This window comes from Adelges cooleyi, unplaced genomic scaffold (genome assembly GCF_023614345.1).
Source record: "Adelges cooleyi isolate 19-005CV unplaced genomic scaffold, UGA_ACOO_1.1 ACOO_flye_CR_arks_rails_tigmint_CR_PRNA_651, whole genome shotgun sequence".
In the NCBI taxonomy this organism is placed as follows: Eukaryota; Metazoa; Arthropoda; class Insecta; order Hemiptera; family Adelgidae; genus Adelges; species Adelges cooleyi.
In genome coordinates this window covers 7,710,432-7,728,426 of record NW_026096352.1, presented here as the reverse complement: position 1 = coordinate 7,728,426, position 17,995 = coordinate 7,710,432, and the positions used below count along the sequence as shown (strand labels likewise).

The 17,995-nt window shown below is 32.3% G+C and overlaps 2 protein-coding genes and 1 non-coding gene across 5 annotated transcripts in view; all 3 read right to left on the bottom strand.

The window, feature by feature from the left end:
* The window catches only part of LOC126844276 (uncharacterized), a 114,599-nt gene extending 96,604 nt beyond the window's left edge, over positions 1-17,995 (bottom strand). Inside the window, exons 1-7 of one of the 3 annotated variants that reach the window (XM_050582347.1) lie at positions 17,210-17,995; positions 16,974-17,117; positions 16,592-16,902; positions 15,510-15,794; positions 15,110-15,439; positions 13,849-14,101; positions 13,204-13,774 (exon numbers count right to left, since the gene is read on the bottom strand). In XM_050582347.1, coding sequence (XP_050438304.1) covers positions 13,227-13,774; positions 13,849-14,101; positions 15,110-15,439; positions 15,510-15,794; positions 16,592-16,902; positions 16,974-17,117; positions 17,210-17,684 — 2,346 coding nt within the window. In that variant the 5' untranslated portion in view covers positions 17,685-17,995 and the 3' untranslated portion in view covers positions 13,204-13,226. Of the gene's footprint in view, positions 1-11,566; positions 13,775-13,848; positions 14,102-15,109; positions 15,440-15,509; positions 15,795-16,591; positions 16,903-16,973; positions 17,137-17,209 lie in introns of those variants that run through there. The other 2 variants (XM_050582348.1, XM_050582346.1) reach the window with 2 other exon arrangements.
* LOC126844277 (SET domain-containing protein SmydA-8-like) lies at positions 1,692-9,776 on the bottom strand. The gene is made up of 6 exons (XM_050582350.1): positions 9,167-9,776; positions 4,853-5,218; positions 3,942-4,236; positions 2,541-2,636; positions 2,156-2,232; positions 1,692-2,044 (listed from the first exon to the last, which is right to left on the bottom strand). The coding sequence occupies exons 1-6, from the start codon at positions 9,695-9,697 to the stop codon at positions 1,958-1,960; spliced, it is 1,452 nt and encodes a 483-aa protein (XP_050438307.1). The 5' UTR covers positions 9,698-9,776; the 3' UTR covers positions 1,692-1,957.
* LOC126845039 (U6 spliceosomal RNA) lies at positions 6,923-7,029 on the bottom strand. Its single transcript, XR_007686668.1, has one exon. It is a non-coding gene; the product is annotated as a U6 spliceosomal RNA (small nuclear RNA).

Sequence of the window (17,995 nt, the reverse complement as noted above, 5' to 3'; positions counted from 1 at the left end):
CATTTACGTTGGAATTTCCATATCTCTCATTTAGCTCTAAAATTACGTAAACTATATACCTTTTACAATATGGCTAAACAATTTTTAAATATACATTGGCTAAAAAATACTTATTATGCACTCACTCAGTCTCTAATAGAATACGGAATTGTAGAACACAATTCTAAAAATCATATATAATAAACCTAGATTAACTCCAATTATACAGCTGTACAAAGAAACGTTAATTTTAACAGTTCAACAACTATATCTTAAAAAAAACATTGTATTATATAACAAGAAAAAATGTATTATAACCAGTCGAACATAACTATAATACTCGATCTGAACACTTCATAATTCCTAAAGTAAATACCACAAAATATCAAAAAGTTTTTCAGACGAGTCTGCAACCACAAAAGATCATTTTCATGTCTTGTTGAAGTACCGAATAAATTTAGAGTAGTGGTGGAATTATAGATAATGATATAGAATATTGACGAGCGGTAACAAGCTAGTATAAAAATAAAACGTCAAGTTTCTGGCTAAAATTGTAGTGTTTATTATCTGGCTTAAAATAATTCATAGAGAAATTGGGCCCTTAAACTGTTTTGAATTTATTATTTAATTCTAATTTGAACATATCTCTTATCTCAAATCAGATAACAGCGTAACAGAATAACATTCGAAATAGATCCGAAATGGTCATTCCGATAATTGTCTTTCGTCGTCGCTTCGTAGTTTTTGTTACATTGCGGCGCGTAACAGCGTAACGCTTTTTTGGTAACACTTTTTTCGGTTATTTACCGGCTAAATCTCACCCTTATCTCCTACCCCCTATTCCACCCCTTTCTCCCGTCCCCAACCCTTTCGCTTTTTTCGTTACGCTCTTTTGGTAACGCTTTTTTCGGATATTTGCCAAGGTTATGTGCCAGAGCTAAGACATGAAAATTTTAAAAAGCGTAGAAACAGAATAGGGGTAGGAGATAGGGGTGAGCATTAGCCGGTACATAACCGAAAAAAAGTGTTACCAAAAAAAGCGTTACGTTGTTACGCGCCGCAAGGTAACAAAAATCATTAGTTTTGTTTGATTTTTGTACGAAGCGACGACGAAAGACAATTATCGGAGAGACCATTTCGGATCCATTTCGAATGTTAATCTGTTACGCTGTTATCTGATATGAGATAAGAGATATGTTGTACGTTCAAATTAGAACTAAATAATAAATTCAAAATAGTTTAATTCTCTATTATTAAACTATGTTAAGTTACTTTTGGCCAGATAATAAACACTACAATTTTAGCCAGAAACATGATTGTACATAATTTTTTAATTTCCTTGAGTTATGCTGTAACTGGAAGCTCCATGTATTTTTTTTTTTAATTATAATTCCACAACTAATCTTTATTTATTCGGTACTTCAACGAGACATGAAAATGCTCTATCGTGGTTGCAGACTCGGCTGAAAAACTTTTTAAGAACGAGGAGGCCCATCCTTGAAAAATGACTGAAACACTTGTCAGTCTCTTGATGTCCTTAAAATTGACTCCGCCAGCAACAATAACTTACCAGTTACCCGCCTCAAATACAGATTGGTAGAAAAACAATATAAATACATAATTAAATATTAAAATATCTATTGAACTTATTTTATTAGTATAAATAACCAATTGCTATTATTTAAAATCATTTACTTTTTATAAAATTGATTTGTTTTTTTCCATAACAATTATTTTACTTGACAATATTCAACGTCTTCAACAAAACTATAGAGTTCCGAATTCGTATTCAGGTAAGTAAGTATTGTAAGTAAGCATATTCCATTTGAAAGGGAGACAAAGAGTTTATTTTTTTTTTCACTTATTCTAACGCAGAATACTTCATATACGTTTCACAGCTGATCAAATTATAGTTATTTAAATTATTATTTAAAATAATTATTTGATTATGATTATTAATATTAATTACAATGAGCGGCTACTCCTCATGGCCCGTGGAACTAGTGTTTTGGTCCAAAACTGTTGTGAATACTACTTCCAAATTTTCAATCTGGTCTTGCATTACCTAATTACAATACCATAATTAACGCGGAACGTGTACTATAATTATTAATAATAATATTTAATACGTATAATAACAATAAGCTATTGACATTTCTTTAGACTACTGACTCACCCGTTTGGTCGTTTTATCCCAATCGAATCGATGGTAACTTTCTTTCAACACCAACTGCAGCTCTTTGTTAATTAATCCTGCGGTATAAGTACGAACAATGTATTATTAGATATAATAATTACGACCCCTAATATTGCATACAAATGTATTTATTCCATAAATCATTATTAACCACTGTGATGGGTGCAAACAAATAAAAATGCGTTTAAAAATGTTCACATGATTACCTACACGTCACATACATATCTATCTCTCTTTGGAGTCATTAATATTTTGTACATAAAAAAATAACTATTATTGATATTATATATACATGAACACACGCACACACAATGTATACCTATATATTTTACAATATCTATTAATTATTAATTATAGTGCATACCAAAAAGACGGCATTTTCCTAGCCCGAGCGTCTGAATGAGATTCAATATTTCGGTACACAATTTTTCCTTGTACTGTAATTGTTCGAGTGTCAGACCTAGGTATAATAACAAATAAAATAGTTATAAATAAAGCTATAATTGTTAATTCAATTAACCCTTTATTAAATTGATATGTTGTCATCGTAATGTGTTTTTTTTCAAATAAATGTGATTTTATCTCTTTTCTTTCTGGCCAAATTAAAAATACAATATTATTTTTAAAACGTTTTGTACTTTTAATTTTAATTTATTTTATAATTATACGCTGTACCACAAAATTTAACTTTTTTTTTTTAGAACAAACCCCATAAGACAAGACACTCTTTGGAGAGTAGAATTCGGACATGGACTCAGATCACGTCAGGTTTTTCTTTAAGGGGAACGAAAAGCGATATTTATTAAGGGGCAAATGATGGGCAATGTTTGACAAAAATTTATCTAATAACAATTTTAAATATACCAACTAATTTTAATGAAAAAAAATATTAAGTTTGTATAGTTCAAAAACTTTTAAACTTATTTTTCTCCGAGTTATGGCGAAAGTTTAATGATTGAATGACTTGAAATAGCTGAAAAGGCCGATTTTTTTTTAGCTTTTCGAAAATTATTTAGATTTTTTAGAAAAAAAACCATAAAAAAGTAAAAACATAAATGCTTAGAATACAATTTTGAAAACAGAAATACAAATTCATCCTTTTAGCCCCCATAAAGAAAATTGAAATCGGCTCGGTAGACATTTTAGAAAGTGACTTCTTGTTTTAGTATTTATTTGTATACAGTTTGGCATTTTCCGTTACCCTTTTATTCTCCAACATTTTTAATCGATAAAAAACACAATTCTCTTTTGAGTTTAAAAAAAAAATACAAATTATACACTATTTTGAGACTAGTTTAAAATAAGGCAAAAATATACAATATTTATATTACAAAAAATGCTATTTGAACGCAATTATACTAAATATCTGAAACGTACAGAACACGCTGAAAATACCATTAAACTCGTTTTACTGTTACAGTACTTTTACAACTTTGGAAGTAATTTAACAAATAACTAGACCACTAAAGAATATCTGAAATAAGATTGGAATTATAAAAAAAACCTACTCTTTTGGTCTTTGTAACTTGTTCCAAAATAATAATAAAGTAAAGCGTTCAATTATTTTGAACAGCGCCTGAAACAATCTTAAGAGTACTGTGGTACTATTATAGTTATACCATCGATATTTTACCTGCATTTTTTTTATACCTCACGTTTTTATACACTGCACACACTCAGCCACGGATAGATCGCCAAATTATCCTATTTTAAATGGACAATTTTGTTTTCATTATTATTTAGTACAACCATTTATTGTTATCACCTGAGTTGACGGATGTCCATATGAACTTGATTCTGAAATCGACCACAAACGGATTGTTTGTGTTAATTTTGTACTTTTCCAGAAAGGCTTCGACGATTTTGGGATGGAAAGATTGCATTTTTTTCATCAACGAACCCACGGACTTGTGTAAAACGGCGACTTCGGTGTGTGATATAAGCTTGGCGCACACCTTACACAGCCATACAGCTGTTTTGTCCAACGGATTGACCGGCAAGATGCGTCCCTGACAATTTATCACCGTACAGTTTAACGCTGACAGTTCGGTACCGAATTCCTGTCGTAGAATTACAATATTACAATTTACTATACATATTCATAATCTAAGGAGCACGTCGTGGTCTGTACCTACGCCAGAAGTAGTAAATAGAATGCTGAAGACGGTAACAACACAGTCGCCAAAATACTCGTATTTACATAAAAATGATTTTTTTTGTTGTGGATTTTTAAATAAGATTAGATAAAAATGTACGCAGTTCATATTGTAGTCTAGGCCCAATTCGAATAACACGACTGTCATACAGAGCTCATACTTTAATGAAAGTAACTTGAACCTACGGCCTACCGCAATAACGGTATCCGCTAATTACAACTATATTAATAATAATAACACTGTGCGAATCCTATAAGATTTTCCCACGATACACCATAATGAAGAATAGAAATAAGAGGGTACCTACTCTTATTATTACATCAATAATCAAAACACCTATCCGTGCGTCCAGCCTCTCTACTCATCTAACTTATTTTATCTTCTTCTTACCCGCGTTTCAAAATCATTATCCCATTCTTGTATTAAACTTAAACACACTTCTACTATTGTGTACCTATCTTGTTCATTGTTACTTGTACAGTTTTACCACCGAGTACATTTACTTAAATTTGTATTTTACCTGAGGATCACGGCATCTACGGCAAGTGCAGATAAACTGTTTAGAGATCAGCAAGTGATGTTGTCGCATGGGAGTCGACCATATCAAGTGAGTGTACGACGATGTGATTTCTTGGCCTTTGCGAATCGGCACCGAAGCCTTGACGATCATTTCGAGTTTCCCGTTGAAATTGTGCATGGTGTTAGGTACACAAGAATGGTTCATGAAAGCGGCCACCGGGTACAGGCCTCTCAGACTAACCTGACTGTACTTGCGGGTAATAATAGCTTCAAAAGCGTTGGCGTCCATTATTTTACAAGCGGTCTCCATTATCAGTTGGTCTTCTTCGTTCAAACACGATTTCACGTTTCTCTTTAGTTCTTCCACCTTAACGGAAAATACCATTTTTTTTAGTTTTCGACGCGGATCTGAGAAAGTATTGTTATTATAAATTGTTTGTTTTATTTTTTATCTATGTATTTTATTTGTGTCTGGACCCACGATATCTTTTAAACCATTGTACCGATGTCTTCGTGTGGCAACTCTAAAGAAATCGTACTTGTAAGGTACTTTATCGGGTCGAACATTTAAAAATTTCATTCCTTCCCCTTCATAATCGTGGAAAACGGCCAAACAATGTACATATTTTTCAACTTAAAATTACCGGCGCTGAGCGCTCTAAAATTGTTTATAAGCATAGACGAATTAATTCCAAGTTTGTATGGAATATTCTTTACACATAGTAATATGTGTTGACAAACCAAAAAAAAATCATAAACCTATGCCTATAGAAGAAGGGTGGGCAGTTTTTCTTTATTTCGTTTTAATGTGTAATTTTAAAATTTAGGGCTTAAAAGGATGCTATAGTCAAATATTTCTAGCACTAAAACACCGTTTCGGACTTTCAATAGTACTCAAAAACTATTAATCGTAGAATAAATCTAAGGACACCAACAGAAAGCTTCAAATGTCTATGTGCGTACAGAGACATTTAAAAAAATTATTTACTTTTCAAACGTCCATAGAACTAATGTCAATAAAGTTATCAAAAAAAACTCCCTCGCTCTATAGGAACGTAGAAGAAATTCTGATCTTTCATGTGGTACTGTAAACGATTTTCTAGAACAAATAGCGTTTGAGTAGTGAGTACTATTGGAAGTGCGAACTGCAAAGGGAAAGGGATGTTTTTTGACTTCATAAGCATCTAGCGGCCAATTTATCACATTTCTTTATTAATTTGAAAACCGGATTTGGGCCTGCCGACTGTTGTGGTGCGGCAGCAGCAATAACGACGGCGGTGACACCGCAATTATTATTACCTGAAATAAAAACAGGTAATCCAATTTTTAACAATTGATTTTCAATAACAGTCCAGGCAAATTAGAAAAAATAGCGGAAAACATTGTAATATAATGTCCGCCCCTTCCCCTCCCCTCGCCAAAGGGTTACTGTGACACTAGGAGTAGGAGGGGGTGTATTAGGATACTGTGTGAAAAATAAATAATAATTAAAATAAAAACAATACAATTATTTAAATGCGTCGCCAAAAAACCGGAACATTGAAATACATGTGTGCCCTCCCCTCACCTGGTCAAAAATGAGAAAAGGGCGGCGCTAAAAAGTAAAAATTATAATTATTATTCATACGTAATTTAAACTTTTTTTTATTATAAAATGAACCCTTTAATAAAAACATCATACATTTTTAAAGTTTAACACTTTCCCCTCAAAATTGAGAAAAACTGCCAAAAATTATATATTTTAATATTTTAATTAACCCCATTTAAATATATTTGAAAATCGCTCTTTCCATTGTCCCGTCCTTTACTACTTAAAACATTTTTTTTTTTTAGTTTGTTTCGCGGAAAACGCCAAATTTGTAATTGTTCCAATTGTGGAGAATTGTGCAATAAAGGTTCACAATAAAAATAAAAACAATTCTACGTTCAGTGTAATATTTGCGAGGTAAGTACTTTTTTTGGTATTGTTTTTAATAAAAATAAATTTAAAAAAGGTAAAATAAATAATTATAATGTGTAACACATTATGTGTTTAAAAAACGGTTTGAATAAACGTTGGAAATATTTGCAAAAAAATGTGGAACGCTTCACGATTTTGCGTGTCATCCTTGCGCAGGGGCCATGCTAATCTTCTCTGTATCGTTCCAATTTTAGTATATGTACTGCCGAAGCAAGTACATTTGCCGTACACGTGGCACCGGTATATAAACGAACCAATCTGCGACTTTGATCACATGCGAGAAGCCGGTGACAGACGTTCTGTGAATAACTCCAATGAGGCGAGCGCCAAGAAATTGTTGTGATTCTTTAACCACAGATGGCGTTACACGTTTCACGCACAAAATAATCCGTCAACGTTTTACGGTAGCCACTTTTTTTATTTTTTTGCGAGTTCAAAATAAAAATTAAATTAAATAAAAAAATATTTATCCACACGGTGTCACGGCCTGTGTAAAATCAGAACCAGGATAGGGTGTAGATGTGAAATTTGAGCTAGGAAAATTTAGTTTTTTAAATTATTATTTAATTGTTTTTTATTATTATAATTTTTTTATAAATATAATAAATAATATTTTTGTTAAATAAAACTTTTCTTGTTATCGTAGATGTGTTGGACGAAATGTCACAAACAAAGAACATTTAATTATTTATTATAATATTGAATAGAGTATTATATTTTTATAATAGAAGTATATAGGTAGTATAAGTGTACTGCAGTGGCGAAGCGTCATAGGAGACAAAGAGACAATGTCTACCCACTTATAATACGGACAAAAATTTGGTTTTATTTTATGTGTATAAAAATGTTTTAACCAATTTTAATGTAAAAGTATATTTTTTTGTAATAGTATTCTTAGAATAGAGTAGTTGTGGACGCGGATCAGCGGGCGGTCGCGCTGCCGGCCGCCGGGTCTATCCAAATTTAGTATAAAAATAAATGAGACAATTTCAAAATTGTCTCTTTTGCCGGGCGCGGTATGCAGGGGGAAATGGAAAACGGCGGGGGTTTATCGTTGCGCTATGAGACATGTCTCACCGACCGCCGTTCATATTATTATTGTTTTGGTAGACGGTATCAGTTATCCATTATCGATGTACGTCGTATCGATTGTCGTGTTGTACGTTTTCAAATATGCCTATGCCATTTAGTTTATTAGTTTTTGAACATTTATTTTTTACAGTATAGATAAAATAAAATATACAGGGGATCCAAGGGGGCGCAGTCCCCCTGTCAAGTCACGTAACACCATTTATTTTCAATGTCTCCCCGATCTAAAGACCCATGCCTCGCCACTGGTGTACTGTATACATTATACTAGCATTAATTAATCATATACATAGTCCAATCACAGAATAAATGTAAATTAAATTTATTCTGTGGTCTAACATTGTAAATCATTAGTCATCCATAGTAAATCCAACATTGCTAGTCTAAGTCAATGGAAACACGAACATATAAAGCATAGCGTGACAATAGATAATAAATAATAATGTTCATCAAAAAATTGTTATCAAAATCAGATAGGTAGACGGTGAAGAATCCGAAACACTTACCAGTCGACCTGTCGACCAAAACCGGTTTGATCTACTTTCTTTACTAATAAATGTGGTCAACGCGAATTTTTTCATTATGTTTGCAGCAAACATGAAAATAAGCGAAACAAAATAAAACAATTATAGGGTATTCAATTTTTATTATGTATTGTATTGTTATTTATTTTATCTTGTGAGATGTGCATTTCGTAAATTTATATTTTATACATTTTTTCTTGGTTTGGGTTTTTTTAAAATTTGTTTAATCCGTGACGAGTGGGTCCGTATTTCATAATAAAATTTACTCCGGGCCGGGTCGGTCCATGTTACAAAATACCATTTTACGGGTCCGGTCCCAGTTTATTAGGACCGGACAGACTTCTACAAGCCACCGACGTCGATCATGTGGCATTATACTTTTTTTTTTCTACAGCGTTAGTCTGACCTACTACTTACTATAAATATCATATTAGCAAAGTATGTACTATAAACCTATCAATTGTCGTCTTTTTTTTTTTTAAGCAATTTTTGGTCTACAATAATCACGGATCGAGTAAAACGCATTTCTGCGTTTGCCTACGCAGAACTTAAAACTCGTCTGTTTAACGCTAGAAAATTGAGGGTATAACGTCTTCTCAAGACGATGCCCTGACGGACGGCCATCCGGTTAACTAGATACCCATAATTTACTGTATTAATTGTTGATAAGTAATCATGCAAATATTGTTGTTTTCTGATGTCATTAATAGTAACTTTTGATGATTAAAAAACAAAAACTCGCCTCTAAAACCGGCTTGTCCGTAGATTTCTTTTGCAACACGTTTAAGAAGAACCCAAACGGGCCTTTCTTGAGCGCTACTAGACCCCGGACGGCGGCGATCGCGTTGTACAGGCCCACCGTCCAGCCAGCGTCGTCTCGGTGCACCACTTTGGGCCGGAGACGGCGCATGTACTCGCACTCCCTGGTGTGTGTGGCCGATCGGGCACATACGACGTCACACACGGGCCATCCGCATCCGCCTGGACACCCCCGGAGCGGTTCGTCGTCCCGGTAACAGACCGCACACATGGGACGTTTGTCTTCGTCGGCCAACAAAACCCTGGGCGACGTAAGTAGGGGCGCGTCCGCGAATATCACATCGCCCGGCGCGTAATCCCGGACGGCTACGAGTCCGCGACCGGCTACCGTCGTCCCGTTGGCCGCGGATATCGTCCAGCCGGCATTGTCTCGGCCGTCGATCGCACCGACAACGGTGGATGATAGATATTCGGCGACGCGACCGTTGAGACGGATCATCGAATCGGCGTCCATCGTGAGCGGCGGTTCTATAGTGACCAGCCAGATCACTATAACGCTTGAGCTATATCCGTATCGACTGTAGACCGATATACGTGAGGTTTTGATTAAAATCGTATTGTCTTTTGGCATGGATTCAACGAGTGCGGCTATCCGATCGCCCCTCCGATTACCTGGGCTCACCGACACGTCAGCAGAAGGACTATTTTAAAACGCCACGTTAGAAATAATAATACCTTATCCTGTCCGATCGAATTCCGAAAATCCATTGAGAGTCAACAAACCCGGCGGAAGATAGTATACAGTGAAGAATTTCAATCATGTAAGGTCGTGTTACTTATTGTAATTAAACACCCGACATACATCTTGTCTCTGATTTATTTTTTTTAATTTTTAAATGGAAGCGTATAATATAATAATGTCTAGTTAATTTTAGCTAACACCGCATGAATAATAATGATAAATAAAATAGACACCACAGTGAATCGGGATTCGGGGCATAGTAGGTATCGGGAAGGTCATCTCCAGTCCTTATAATATGTATAAACTATATTACTATGGTATTATTATATCCGAGCAATAAAATGGTTCCCAAACACCGTTTCGAAGTTGGAATAAGAATTTTCAAAACCTACATAAAATACACAATAAAATCTAGAGAAGTCACTTTTGTAATGATCATTATATAGGTAATTTTCGTTTTATCACCTTGTATATACAAATGTGGTCGTTTCTCCAATTCCGCATCTCTCTGTATCGTAATTTCTTTCGTCACTCCACTCACCTTCATACCGCATACGTTTTTATTTATCACAACTATCCACTTCTTCTTTGGTTTAATCAATTTCGTTCCATTTCTTATATTGTTTACTCTTCCGACGATTTTCTCCCTTGTTTCAGCATATCCGAAAGACGAACTATTACAGTCTATGTTTTCTCTCATTTTTCCTGCTACCGACGCGACGTGACTCCCAAATTTTCTGTTACGTACTTGTTGCTTATTTTGTCTATTAATCTACGAGTTACTCCGTACATTCCTTTTCATAACTATCAATTAAGCTATTTTCTCTTTTTTTATGAACTTTGCCTTTCTACCAACAATTTACTAGGATAGGGTAGCTATCCTAGTAAATTGTTGTTTTGTGTTTCAGCTCATTCAATCACACATTATTTTACCCCCCTGTCCTGCAATTTTCACGAATAATACTTATTCAAATACATACATTTCTCTACTCTATTTAACCATATTTGGCTCTCCAAGCGCACAATTGGTTCTCTACCATTTAACAGGCACGTTGCACGATCAAACCAAACCATAAAGAACTAAATTTAATGTCCGATATATACTATATAATATAACTACATTACCTAAAAATACCGTACCTTAGCCGGCAACGGGTATAATATTACTAAATTACCATATGACCCTTGTCAACTCTTTGGCACAAATTATTATGGTCAACATGTAGGTAACAATAAGAGATAATATACAGAAATTCGAGCACAGAAAAAGAAAGATGACGTTTTAAGTAATAGATTTTTTTTGTTTCACTCTCACAAAGAAATGTATACATGTATGTTCTACGAAGCATTAATTTTGTTCAAAATAACATAAGTACATATAGGTAGCTTACAAATGTATTACCAAATTTACAAAAAAATAATACGAGGAACTAAAGATAATTTAAATAAGTCATAATGTAATGAAAATAAAACAAAAACATTAAAATATAAGAAAAAAAAATATCACAAATTTAAACAATATAATATTATCACACATATGGGTTTTCAATAATCACATATTTTTATGTTAAACCATTTTAAATGTACACAATACGATTAAAGTAAATAAACCTAAAAGGATAAAGATGAATAAACTTAAAGAAGAGTTAAATAAGACTCTATAAATACTTATACATTTAATATACCTGCGTTTTAAAATTAATGTTTAGCTTACACCTACTTAAATACAGTGGGCGGGAGAAAAAGCTGCTAATAACATACAGTTTTTTACTTAAAATGGTAGTAGTAGCAAGTAAAAGTTTTGATTCACACAGAAACAATATTTCTATATTATTTTACTAAGCTAATTATATAATAATATGAACAGAAATTGAAATATTTTAAGCTTTTTCTAATAACACAACTTTTACTTCAACAACAAATCATTATAGTTAAAAATATAATATAAGTAATATTTATGTATAGGTAAAATACATAGGTACGGCAGTTGGATTTATATTCAATTTTAAATTAAACTAAATATATATAATTTACTTAGTTATTCAACACACTAAATATTGACTTAATAGATTATCTGTAATAAATTAATCCGAAAATATTTGATAAAAATTAGTTCATACTGATATTATACTATTATTTTCGCTTAATATTGATGCAATAATAATATAAAAATCTATTATGTTATTTTATTTGTATTCCTAGCTTACACAATGACTAATCTGTTTTTATTTGGAAATAATATTAATATTAAACCAATACAAACATACATACGTATGAGTTTCTATTACCAAAACACCATTTCAAATAAGTAAACATGTATGTTATTCATATTGTTTAAAAAAATATAACACAATGGGACTTCAGATGATGACATGGACATACCCAGTTGGCAGGGGTGGAATTTTATATCATTGACCAAAATGCAAAATAATTTGTAACATAAAATGTGAAAAAAACCATAGAAACGTTAATAGAAATATAACATTCTTATGTAAAAAATTGAATAGCAAAACTGTATCACAATTAATTTAAAAATTCTAATAAAATGTTGAAATTAGTTGAAAAGTTCCAGTGTATTTTTACATAGTTTAATAGTCAATGACAATAAATTGTGATATACGTGATTCGGAAAGCATCAAAAGGGAAAGTTTGGCTAATTTGAATTTGAGAAAAAACCTATTAATTGAATCAGTCGTTTCAAAAACGACATAAGTCACAAAATGACTTTTTGTCAAATTTGATAACTATATACTTAGTTACTTATTCTATGTGAAAACTAAATTTGATAGACTCATATTTAATACAAATGTTTAGTACAAGAAATTAAAATCACTGCAAAAACTAGTTATAAAGCTATGAAGTTTTTTGTGGCTAGTATGAAATTTCAATTTTGTGACTTCTATCAATTGCAAACTCCAAAGTGCAATAACTTGGTCATTTTTTTTTTTTTTTACTACAAATATGTACCATATCTCAAATTGCTAAAAAATTAATCGAGATTCAGAAAATAGCACTTACTTAATTTTAGAAAATGTCGACAAAAGGTTTCTTTTAGCTTTCCAAGTCATACACATTGTGATTAATAGCTATACAAAGAACGACATATTCCGACTTACAACTATATACTGAATTTATATTTATACATCACAGTGTAGATAATACATTTTTTCTTCTTCCAGTATCACTTTTAAATACTTTTCAAAAATTTCAAAGATATTTAATTGCAAATAATTTTTGTTGAATATATATATAAATATAAATAATATACTGCAGTTAACAGTTAAATGGTAAATTTTCAAATTTAATCTAAAATTATGCGAGGTACTTTCATATTTCCAGTCATAGTAGGAATAGTAACTAAGAGATTATTTGCCCTATCAATTGATCGATTTGGCATCAGTTTGTTTGTGGTTATTGATCGAGTCGTATTTGAAGCAAGTACATGGCTAGAATGAGAAATGTTTGGATATTTTCTAGATGGTGAACTAGTTGAATACCTTGATGATATATTTAAAGAGCCTACTGGCCTCGTGATGGGCGTATGCCTAATCTGAGAAATGTTTAATGATTTCATAGAAGACGTATAAGTCGAATGCCTCGACAGTATATTTAAAGGGCCGTGCGGAGATTGTATAATTGTACGACTAATATGTGGTATTTCTCCAGCCAACTTTTTATTAGCGATTTTCAAAGGAGCACACACTATTTTAGTAGCTGATAAAGTTTTTGTATTATTACTGCATTCTGCTTTTCCGTTTAAGACATTGGATGACGTTGAAGTCACTTCGTTTGATTGTTTCTTTTCATTTGGCACATCTGATATATTTGGTTCGGGTTTCTTTAAGATACCTATAAACATTTTTATGTTTAAGTTTCCAGATTTTTTTACTATTCACTTTATGCTCAAAAATATAAAATCTTACGTTTTTTTATATAGCTTGGAGAACGAAACTTTGGGTGTTTTATCCATCCAACCACATTGACAATATTGTGCTTCCTTATCCATACTTTTTCATCATCAACACCAAATTCTTTATCAAAAGGTTTTTTTCTCAAACAAAATAACGGCCACAATTTGTTTCCATAAAATGGTGTAAAAAAGTCGGCACAAACTTCTCGACAAATCTCTTCAGTCAGAACATTTGTGCGTAATTGTGCTAACATTACTTTACATTCCTGCAAAAACAATAATTATCATTTTAAAATTGTTTAACAAAGTATGCCTGCAAATTTTGTTTAATATAATCAAGTACCTACTAAAGAATTTTCAATTGTAAAATTATTTTTAAAAAAAACTTAATTATAGTATTAAGAAGAATTTTTAAAAGAGAATTTCAAAGATACATATGAGATAATGTAATCTTTGATTATGTTTTTAAGTAATTTAGTTACGTATAACAATAAACACCTGAAACTAAAGAAGAAAGTTTAAACTTCATAGAATAATAAATGGCAATGATGATTCCTGTTTAGGCTGTTATTTATTCAAGGAAAAACAATTCCATAGGAGGGCCATAGACGTAGTAGTCTATTGAAGCAGCAGTTACAGTTTCGAGCAGCCTTTATCAATACGGTGGGCACAATCATGGACACGAAAAACAAGAGAATCAGAGTGAAAATCAACCAGTTTGTTACACTAATTGCAATTGTACAGAACCTGCTAAAGCAAAACGTGAGTCTTCCCCTCCTCACAGGGGTAAATGAGATTTTCTAAATAACTGTATTGATATAAATAAATGACGGCCAACAGACCCTTGCCATGTGATCAACAGACTCCTCCTTTCACTGGTTTCATACATAAAAAGAGGAAAAAAACCTAGTACTAGCATCCAAGTGTATCCAAACTGTAAAGTATAAATGTTTGAGAAAAACAAAAAAGGTTTTATAGATAACAAAGCATTATGGTCGAATTTAAAAATAAATGACCAGCTCAGTGGAAGAGGGATTATATTCTTCAACATCCAACTTACGAAAAATTAAAGAAAATTTACATAGGAGTTATAATATAATCCTGCTATAATTTATAAATGAAGTTTCAATGGAATATTATCCTTAATACGCTCATAATATGAGTCTACCATTCAGCTATAAAATGGCTATCTCATATTATTTTTTGTATTTTATTCTTTTTTCACTCAGCTGTTCCAAGTTATAAAATAACTTTTAAGTTAAATTCAATCATACCCTTATTAAGTGAAACAATTTATGAGATACTTCCGTTTGCATAATTTCTATTCCTTCCTGTGTTAGTTCAGTTGAATCACCACTGCAAACATGTCTATCGTTGAGTTCATTGATAACCATTTTGATAGTTCCTTCAGATATAACTAAAAGACCTTTTCTGCCTTTTAATGGAATTGGTGTGATTTTTGAACTCGCTATAATCTCAGATTCGTGATGGACTCTAGTGTTTTGAAGACGTGTTAAAGGAACGCGGTTAGGAGTAGATGATGGTAGAGGCGGTGACACTTGTCTTGAAGAAATATGATGTGGGGATGGTAAATTTTTTAAAACCTAAAAACGCAATATATATTTATTAATATTTATAAATTTATGATCTTTACATTATTTTTTTTTACATTACCTGAGATTGAATGTTAACTGGTTTTAATATGAGCCTATAATCTACACCTCTTCTCGGAGATACCATTGTAGCTCGGTAATTTGATGGTAAAATAAGTGATCTGATTGTCTGATGCTGTTGTGGACCAATACGTATATTATCAATAGTAGGGTGAGGACCGCCACGAGCAAGAACAGTTGCTGGTTTTTGGGTAAGTGGAATTGACATATAGTTAGTACTATACCGTTGAATACTCGTAACTGGTACACTTGCTATACGAGGTCTACTGTTAGTTGACGCCAATACCTAAAAGTGAAAAAAAAATACCACTAATTTATCATTATAAAAAATAGAATAAAACAATAATTATAATAAACAATTTTTATATATTGTAAGTAAATATATGAAATAAATAATCTAAAAATTGAAAATTTATAAAAGCAATTCATTATAATTACCAGGGGACTGATTTTACGTAGAAGAATATACTACATTACAAATACATAATAAAATTAATATTGTTAAAAACAAATGAATAGCGGTAGGACTGTCCTTTAGGCACACACTATAAGAATTAAGACATATTTTTGTTCAAACATATACGACATTCAGTTTACTAATGTGATAAGGAATCTGAAGCCCAACTAGAATTATTCGCCATCTAGAAATAACTATATCTACTTAATTACTATATCTACTTTATTTCAATTTTTCAACTTTAATGGTCCGGTTTTTAATTAAAAAAAATAAAGATTCTATTACAGTTAAACAAAAAACAAACATAAAAAATGGGGAAATTCATACCAAATAGAAGATATTTTGAGAAGTTAAAATCCATTTCATAAAATTTCCTTATATTATGAGTAGTTTAAACATGTGCATGTGTGATAGACGGATACAAAGAAACATTGCTTTCGAATACTCTTTAGTACTTTGTATGTAACAATTATGTATATACTTAATAAATTATATTTTGGTCAAATAGGTAAAAGACTTTTGACTTTATAGAACTTTCGACTCAAAGTGATTCAACAAAAAATAAATTTATCTACACAGATTTTTTGTCTTAAAATGTAAATTGATATAATACATGCAAAACTCACTTGCGTAGGTACATTAATAGAATTTAAAAGTACTCTACAATCTGTGGCTCTTGGGGGTGACATCGCTGTTCTATAATTTGATGGTAATATAACCGAACGGATTGCTTGATGTTGTGGTCTTTGTGGTTGCCCAACACGTACATCAACACTAGTCCTTGCAGGCAATACGGTAGCAGTCTTTTGAATTATTGGTATTTGCATATAGTTAGTACCTATTTTTTGTAAACTTGAGACTGGTACATTTTTTGTACGCGCCCAATCACTAGATGTTAAAATGAAACTAGTTCGTGGTCTCTGTTGCTCATTTAGTCCTTATATTATAGAAAAATATTAATGTTATTGTTTATATTTTTTTATAAGTAAATTATTTATCTACGCTTACTAGGTCTGAATGCAATTTTGGATGTTTCGCCTCTCCTTATTTGATTCAAATAAGCTGCACTCAGTCTCATACTAGCTCTTTGGAATGTCGGAGAAGTATTGTAAGTCATTCCAACAGTCCTCTTTACCAGTTCACCAACAACAGCTAAAATAAAAAAATTACACTATACAAGCAACACATAATTTATCCAGGTAAGATAACAATAATTTTTTTTATTTTAGTTTTTTTTTACTTACCACTGTTATCTGTCACGACTACATTGCTTATTATTGAAGACTGTGACACTGATCCCGTTGGAGGTACAACACTTGGACTAGATCTCTGTGTACTCGATGTCAGTATATACTGTGTCCCCAGTCTCTGGTTATTAGCAGCTGTGGTAGTGACAACATTACTCATCCGAACAATATGGGCGCCAGAGGGCAACATATAGGTAATGTTTGACGGTTGAGAATTGGAAGACAGAATGTGCCGAATATTGGTTGCGCCTTGTACGTTGACATACTGAGGCAGTGTAGTTCGGACTCCCGTCTGTGCGACATATGACTGCGTGTTTGAAGCTGGTGAACTGGCAATAATCGTGTAGTTGGTAACTGGCCTAAGGTTACTGGGTGTCAAGATATAGTTAGTGTTGGTCGGAGAGGTAAAAGTAATTTGTTTGGTAACAGACACTTGTTGTAGGACTGTTTGTGGCGGTTTATTGGGATCCATTTCCCGTCAGTATTCCAAACCGACTTAATGACTTAATGAACAAAAATACGAACGGTTACGATAAAACCGAATGTCGTTTATGACAAACATTTGCGACTCGGTGTTACATATAAAAAATACGACTAATTCAACATTTTTATTATCACTGTTTTTGTAGACGTTAACGTACGAAATGTGTAGTAAAAAAAACGAATATTGCAATTTTTAAACGTGAAATCCATTTAAAAAAAAAACTCAAATCACAACAGAATCGAGAACATTTTAAAAGTTAGTCTCAAAGAAAATATCGAATAATTTCATTGCAGTGATTG